The sequence below is a fragment of the Denticeps clupeoides genome, chromosome 2 (genome assembly GCF_900700375.1).
Source record: "Denticeps clupeoides chromosome 2, fDenClu1.1, whole genome shotgun sequence".
NCBI lineage: Eukaryota > Metazoa > Chordata > Actinopteri > Clupeiformes > Denticipitidae > Denticeps > Denticeps clupeoides.
This window is the reverse complement of record NC_041708.1, coordinates 21,802,902-21,810,721: the sequence shown is the minus strand read 5'-3', so window position 1 is coordinate 21,810,721 and position 7,820 is coordinate 21,802,902. Positions and strand designations below refer to the sequence as shown.

At 42.8% G+C, this 7,820-nt stretch overlaps 1 protein-coding gene across 1 annotated transcript; it reads left to right on the top strand.

The window, feature by feature from the left end:
• Positions 1 to 2,071: 2,071 nt before the first annotated feature.
• LOC114784118 (mannose-specific lectin-like) lies at positions 2,072 to 3,173 on the top strand. Its single transcript, XM_028969394.1, has 3 exons — positions 2,072 to 2,367; positions 2,487 to 2,580; positions 2,811 to 3,173. Exons 2-3 carry the CDS (start codon positions 2,491 to 2,493, stop codon positions 3,075 to 3,077), a joined length of 357 nt encoding a protein of 118 aa, XP_028825227.1. The 5' UTR covers positions 2,072 to 2,367; positions 2,487 to 2,490; the 3' UTR covers positions 3,078 to 3,173.
• The last annotated feature ends 4,647 nt before the right edge of the window (positions 3,174 to 7,820 follow it).

The window sequence follows — 7,820 nt, the reverse complement described above, 5'->3', positions numbered from 1 at the left end:
TAAAAAAGATCTCATGAGTCATATGATCTGAACAGAGACCCTTAGTTTTTATTTAATTTCATGATCACCTGCGAATGATTCAGCTTCCAGGATTCCAGACTTGTACAATATCAGAAACAGTCTGTTCAGGTATGATGCATTAAAAGAAGTCACATGCTGTATAGTTCTGGAAACTGAAGAAGCTGTGATTTTACTGTGATCATTACTGATATATTTTAATACATACAGTTGTTTCTGTTGTTCAGATAGAATTAATCAGCCCTTGCAGAAAACTCCTACCGGGATGCATCACACTTTTATTCACTTTTCCTGCACATTTATGACTTGGCATTCTGCAAGGCTTCTCCAAAAGCTTCTCTTTGCTTTTCCAGGGATTCTGCTAAGGCGTAATGCACTTACTGGAATTAAGTAAAGCTGAAGGAGCCAGTTGCATTCAGTCTTCTTTAATTAAATAATGTAAAAGGTGCAAATCTGTGGCTAAATATTCGCAATTATGAGGCAAAGAGTTACAATAAATCATGAAATTCACCACAGATGTTGTTAAGTTCATTTGGATCTTTGTCGTTGTTAACTTTTGTTAAAAATTGTCAACTACTGTTAATGCATAAAAACTGTATCATAATCACAATTGAATCAATTATTTTTTGTGATAGTCCTTCATCGAGGATATCGACTGGAAACCTGCAACGTCTAGAAAACCTGTTTCTGAGCGGGAACCATGAGCAGGAACTCCACAAAGGGGACTACCTGTGGTACAATAATAAGGAATACAAGGCCATGTTCCAGGTAGATTGGATATAAAAATCATTATTTTGATTATTTATTTTTTGGTTTCTTTGCTGGGGGGCTGCAGGACGATGGGAACTTCATGATCTACAGTTGGAAGCCCGTGTGGAACTCGGACACAGCGGGACAGCAGGACGCCCAGCGCCTCTGTCATGTACAAGAGGGATGAAAACGTGGTGGGGCACACCAACACACACCGGCTGGATGGGGGACAAATGTGCCGCCTGTCCCTCCGCAACGATGGCACCGTGGTGATCGAGAGGGTGTTACGGACATTCCAGGGGTCGCCGTAACACCGCCGCGCTGCTCGCACCGGCTCGATCCCTGGATCGCCAGGAAGAAACCACTCAACCAGTACGTGGGGGTTGTATCCCGGTCCCGTCACGTCTTGCCGTGGATCTCCACGACCCCACGGACGACCATCCAGCGCTCCCCGCTGGCGCCAGCACTCACCACGACTGCCTGAGCTCTTCTTGGTTTTCCTCTGCTTCTTCTCTCTGCACTTTTGGTTTGGGCCGCGAGATTCTGTCACGTCTGCGAGCTGACGGGGGAAGGAAGTGCAGAGGTGCGATATACTGGAAACAAAACCAGGCACGATGGCCGAAAACAAGTGAGGGGAAATAAAGGGGAGAACTAATCATTTTTACAATGACATGGAAAAAAAATCGAACGTGTGTCAAAAAACAATGTGCATGTTGAGAATTCTTGAGCCTATAAGGTAATAATATAATAATAAGATAACCTTGTGGGTTTGATTACATTTTTGTCTATTCTACCAGGTGTTTGTACTATATTGACTGAGTTAAATAGAATTGCAGTACTAAAAAAACACTAAAATACAATTTTCATTGACTAAAACTAGACTAGTCAGACTTTTAGTCGACTGAAACTTGAGTAAAATGAGTCTGGAAGTGACTGAGATTTTTAAATAAAATGACAGCTTGACACTTGACACACAAGTTTAATCCAAATCACCTTCATCACTTCAGAATCACAGATTCACTGCGTCCATTCCAGCAGGTTTGGAAATATAATTCCTCCCAGTATCTTTTGCATGTCAGTCTACATTAATACACACCTGACCAGTCTGTAGTACATTAATGGCATGCCGTGTTTTGTATATTGCCTGAATTTTATTGAAAGGAAACATACAAACAGAACGTGATTAATCGGGATTAATATTGTGTCTAATGATTCGGTATCATGTGCCATAGATGTATTTTTTTATCTGGTAGTTTCTGGTATTTTCCATGGAGGCCACACCGGCATCACAAGCTTGAGCAGACTGGTGTCTGTTAATGAGGCGTCACACTGGAAGTCCTCAGCCGCGCCAGGTGTGAACAATTACAGCCGATTTCATGGAATCTGGGGCTCCGTGAAATAAACCTAAAAACTGCCTGATGTTCCCGCGCGTCGTGCTTGTGATTATGAAGAAAAGGGCTCCTTGTGTGGAGCAGAAAGTGATCCTGTGAGGTTCTCCTTTAAAACAGAGGCCCCTGCTGATGCCGGACACTTCTGCTTCATCCATCCAGCTCCCACTGCTTACCTGTGAGAACCACGTCTCTTACACCAGAACAGCAAGTGAGTAGTGATCTTCTCATTATCTTCAAGTCTTCATTCACAATGATGCTGTCTTGTTTTCCTCAATGGAATTTTTAGAACATTCCAGTTGTGTTTTCTCTCTCGTTCATGCATTCTAGAACCATGAGTCGGAACTACATGTCCAAGTACGATGAACTCCGCAAGGGAGACTATCTCATGTCCAACAACCATGAGTGGAAAGCTGTCTTCCAGGTATGTTTCAGGAGGGATTTGTTTTCATTGAAAGCATACAAATAAAAAATCCAACACCTCTGATATTGATTATGTTTGAAGTGATCAGATGCTTTTATGGATGAAAAGGTTCTGGACAGAGCTTAGAGTCGTCCAGACGTCCACTTATAGGGTTCATTTACTGTAGTTTAGGGTTACTGGGTATCTTTTATAAATTAAAGTGACAGATCTTATCTGTTTTGTCTCTGCAGGAGGACGGGAACTTTGTCCTCTACGGCTGGAAGCCCGTTTGGAACTCGGACACACCGGGACAGCGGGATGCCCACCGCCTCTGCATGCAGGACGACGGCAACCTGGTCATGTACAAGAGGGACGACAAGATGATGTGGCAGAGCAAGAGCCAGGCGTCTGGGACCTTCAAGATGTGCCGCATGTGGCTGCGCAACGATGGCACCATGGTGGTGGAGAGGGATGGGGAGGAGGTCTGGTCCTCCGCCCAGTCCAAGGGCTACAAGTGAAGCAGCAGCTCTGTCCGCTGGAGAAGATGCATCACATCAACATCTGTAGCTCACACTCTCCAGAAAAGTTCTATTCAATAAACAGACATTCCTGCACGTGCCATTGTTCATTTGAATTTTTTTTTGTTCTGCAGCCATCTTTCATGCTTGGCTTGTACTGCACAATATTCAGTTGACAATAGAAAAGGGGGACCGATGTGGTTTATAAATATAAACTCAGAAAATTACTCCTTGTGAGATAATTATGAAAAAGCAGAACATTGTCAATGCCTTAATCAAGCATGATAATTAAAACAGGTCCACTAAGGTATCGTTTTTTTTTTTAAGGTATCGTGCTTTTGTCACGATTGGGTGCATCTAGAGACGCACCTGGCGCCAATCTGCATGACAGCAGGGCAGTTAAAAGGAACTTCGGAGCAGCCAGATGGGGCTGCAACATTATATGTGGACCATGCAACGTATGAGTTGAGTTGTGTTCAGTTCTGGCAATCACCACACACCTGCAGGTTAGTTTTTGTTCTCCCCTTTTGTTTCCCCTGTTGTTGGCCCTCGTGCCAGTTTTGTTTCCTTATTTTAATAAAATCCCTTTCTCAGTCCTGTTTCTGCACTTCTACGTCAGCTCGCAAATGTAGCAGCTTTCTAGTGGGGTGAATAAAACTATAACTGAAAGAGGGTGCAATTGTTTTGTCTTTTTGTACTGTTTTGTCGATTCAGCATTTATTGGTTGATTAGCATTTGGTGAGTTTGTGGAGAACTTATTGGCTCCGTCGGCCAAATTTCCTGATGTGCTGCAAGAACTTGTATCCAGGTTTCATGGTCTTCAGACGCTCTCTCAGTGGAGATGGTCCAGAATCCAAATTGCTGAGAAATGGATGCTGCAACAGCTGCTCTGCAGTCGGCCTCTAGTTTGGGTCCTTAGTCAGGCACGCCCGCCAAAATGCATCGAACAATTCAGACTACTGACTTTCACTCACACAAACGTGTGAAAAGCTTCACTAATGCTATATGGGCATTTAACACACCGTTTAAGTTTATTTTTTGTTTCTTACCTTTTTCACCTGTATCTGTGTGAGCATTTCATGTGTGTATGTGAGTTTTCAGTAGTATAAATGCATGCTTGTCAATTTCATATGTGAATGTGTATTTGTTTCACGTGTTTGTCTGAAATATTTCCTAAACGACCCCTCATACAGGACAAATTGCAGGTTTCTTTTGAAATGTTAGCGGACTTATCAAAAAGCTATGAAAACTGATAGATCATTCTTTTTAACATGCTGAACTCTCTCCTAAACTCTCAGGAACCTGTTCCAATGAACGCTTCTGGAGAAGCCTGAGATGTCGATCCATCGAATTTAATACCCTGTTTGGCAGTGTTTGACCACTTTGAGCCTATCTCTCTCTCTTTTGTAGAGCAGCATGTTATTGGAGTGAAGCCCTCATGTTCCCTGTTTTATGGTATCCCCCGGGATTTTTTAAGGAGGACTTCACTCTACTCTTTCCATAATTAATAGTAGCCTAATGTCTGGTCTGGTGCCCAAAACCTTTGTGTAAATATATCTGCTGATGCAACTGAACACATGATCAGCGATGTTACTGGGATCAATGAGCATTTGGGGTTACAACTCGATGGATATCCTCTCCTGAATCCTCTGCAGCCAACTTCCACTGGGAGGCACGTCACTCTCCATCCATCCAGTCCTGCATACTTGGAGAGCTTCCTTTCAAACGCTTCTTCCAAGCGGTCTTCCCATGGGACTGTAAGACTGTAATGTGAAGTTGTAGGGGGGTTGCAGCAATGTGGCTGGGGATCTTGATCTGCCATTCGAGATTCACCAACAGCTGCCAGTCCCTAGCAGTTCTCAGGATTCCTACTGGAGTTCTTTTAGCCAGGGTTGCCTGCTCCCCAAGGTGATGACTTTCTTGGAGGGATGAAACTGCTTTCCGCACACCAGTCCTGTGCTGATAACTTCAGCAATGCTCTTGAGGACTTGGTTATGCCTCCACCAGTATTGTCCTTCTCCAAGTACAATACTGCAGCAGCTGAGGATGTGCTCTAGGGTACCTCTCTTGCATCACTGTGGACATGCTGGTGATTCTGCCATACCCCATGTGTGTAGGTTGATGGGCTGGGAAGCACATCATACACTGACTGGATCAGGAATTTTATGTGGTGAGGCTTTCCAGATCTCAGTCCAGGTCACTTTTCTCTAGGCCGCATTTCCCATCTTGCCCAGGCCCCTGTTGCCTCTTTTCTATAGCCTTGTGCGATCTTGTCTGTTGCTCTCAGCCTCCTCTGTCCTCTACTTCCTGCCCATCCTTACATTTACAGCATTTATCCTTGCTTGGGTTCCAGCTCCAGTCCCCTTCAGATTAAGCATGACTCAACAAGGTAAAACTCAATTAAAAAGGAAAAAGAAAGGAAGAAACTTTGGGAAAGAGTGATACAGAGCGGGAACCCCTTCAAGTGAGCCTGCAGTTGGTGTCAGTACAGGGTTGGTGATGATTTGTCCAAGAAGAGAAAATGTCCCACGATTGTAGAGGTGGAAAAATCCAAAGTGCAGTATAGAATATCTCTCCATGTTTGGAGGTACTGGACAGTGCAGAGTAGGTTTTAGTCCAGCGTCATGGTGTACATTATAATGCTACTGGTCCATTTGAAGATCCCTGAAGCTTTAGCTGTCATGGTGGTGGTGGCTGTGGTGAAAAGAACAGGGGAGACATCCGGTAACAGGTGAACAGGTAACATGTAACAATGACCCGACGGTGAACAGACACAAACAGGGCAGCTTAATATAATCATGCCATGAGCTCTATGAAGGTGGGCTGGTGCGGGTGGAGAGGACCAACTGTGTAGCTGCTGAGATGGTACTTGTGGGTCCAGGAAGGCAAGAGATCTGACCTCTGTCTCGGGTATGTGGACATGGTGTCCATTTTCTGGGTTTTTCGATGTGTGTGCTGTGTACAATTTGTTTTAATCCTGTTTATTTTCCTTTCTTCAGACTCTGGATGGGAGAAAGAAATCTTTTTGTGACCAGTGATCATCAGAGGTTAACCAGCCTGTTTGTTTTGACAGTTCAGGCTAAATAAATGCTGAAACGGATTGTCGCTTTTCAAGATGTCTTGTCTTTCCTTTCCAAGCAAGCACCATTCATGATTCTATGTGTCCTCTTTACTTAATACACTTCAGTGGGTAAGACGTGAGGAAACTAGGCTTCTGTAACCGGTTGTCCCAATACATATTTGTAGGGATTCTGGTTTTGTTCTCCTTTTTGGATTGTTCACATGACATTGGCAGTGGTGACATGGCAGTGGTGGCCTAGCGGTTAAGGAAATGGCCCCGTAATCAGAAGGTTGCCGGTTCGAATCTTGATCTGCCAAGGTGCAACTGAGGTGCCACTGAGCAAAGCACACTGCTCACTCAGGGTGATGGGTTAAATGCAGAGGACAAATTTCACTGTGTGCACTGTGTGCTGTGCTGCTGTGTATCACATGTGACAATCACTTTAAACTTTATTTTAACATAAACGCTTTCCCTCTGTTTCATTCTATGAGGAGATACAATGCTTACAAGTAACATATGCAACAATCCTTCATGTTATTATGTTCAATAATACTTTTTTCTTCAATCTTTGTCTAATTCTAATTATTTGTCTAAATGACATACCAACATCAATGAAATCAGAACAGAAAAATGGGTTGTGAGACACAAAAAAATTACTGAGAGATTTAATTGTCATGTGAATTGTCATGTCATGTGAACAATCCTTAGCATATATCTTAATTCACTGCTTTTTACCTATCTAGTATTGAACTGTTGTACAAAAGAATTAATGAATTTAAAAAGTTTAAAAACTAGCAATGCAGGATTAGGTAGCTGGTCGGGACGTCAACCAGTTTCCGACAAAAAAGTATAAATGCATGCATTGGAGTTGCATATTATTGTTATGTTTAATCTTTTAAAGAATTCTTACTGTTTGCTGCGAGCTAGCAGAAGCCATATCATTAAATTCATCTGGACGCGAAACCGGTCTACCGTCAGTTCACCGCCTGTACGCCTATATCGCCACCTGCTGGCGAAGCGAGGAAATTCACCCCACGTGCCGATTTCTTTCTGTCGCGGTACGAATTGGACAAGAATCCACAAATTTGTGAATATTGATTCATTTGTGGCACAGTTGACAGCTCAGAACCGAAGCAGCCAGCTGACAACTCACAATCAGAGGGCATCATTGGAAATGGGACCTTAAATGGTCAAGGTAAATTATTGTACTAAGTTATGTAACTATCAATAATATTAAATATGACAAATGCAATTGTCCGAAAATACAATTCTTATTAAATACTTTGTTCTTTCCATAGTTGAATGGAAAAAAATGACAGTATGATGCAACACCACATATGTGGGGAACTTTGTCTTGTACTGGGCACTGAGAAAGAAATTCTCATGTCTTTGGACAATGATACTCTAATAGACCAAATCGCAGAGACCAGTGCACTGCTCAATGTTTTAGGGTTGGCCAAACTACGGGGGAGGACAATGGATAGTTATCAGAAAGTCATGTTATACTGTGAATAACAAACTTGCAAAGAATAGCGCAATTTTTCTTTTAATTCTAACACTAATTTGCTTGATACTTGATATTACAGAAAAGGACATTCTGTTAATGTAAATAGTAGCGGTGGAGATTTGCCCTTTAACTCTTGTTCTCATGTTTGTGAATTCTAAGTTGTGATGGAACTGTT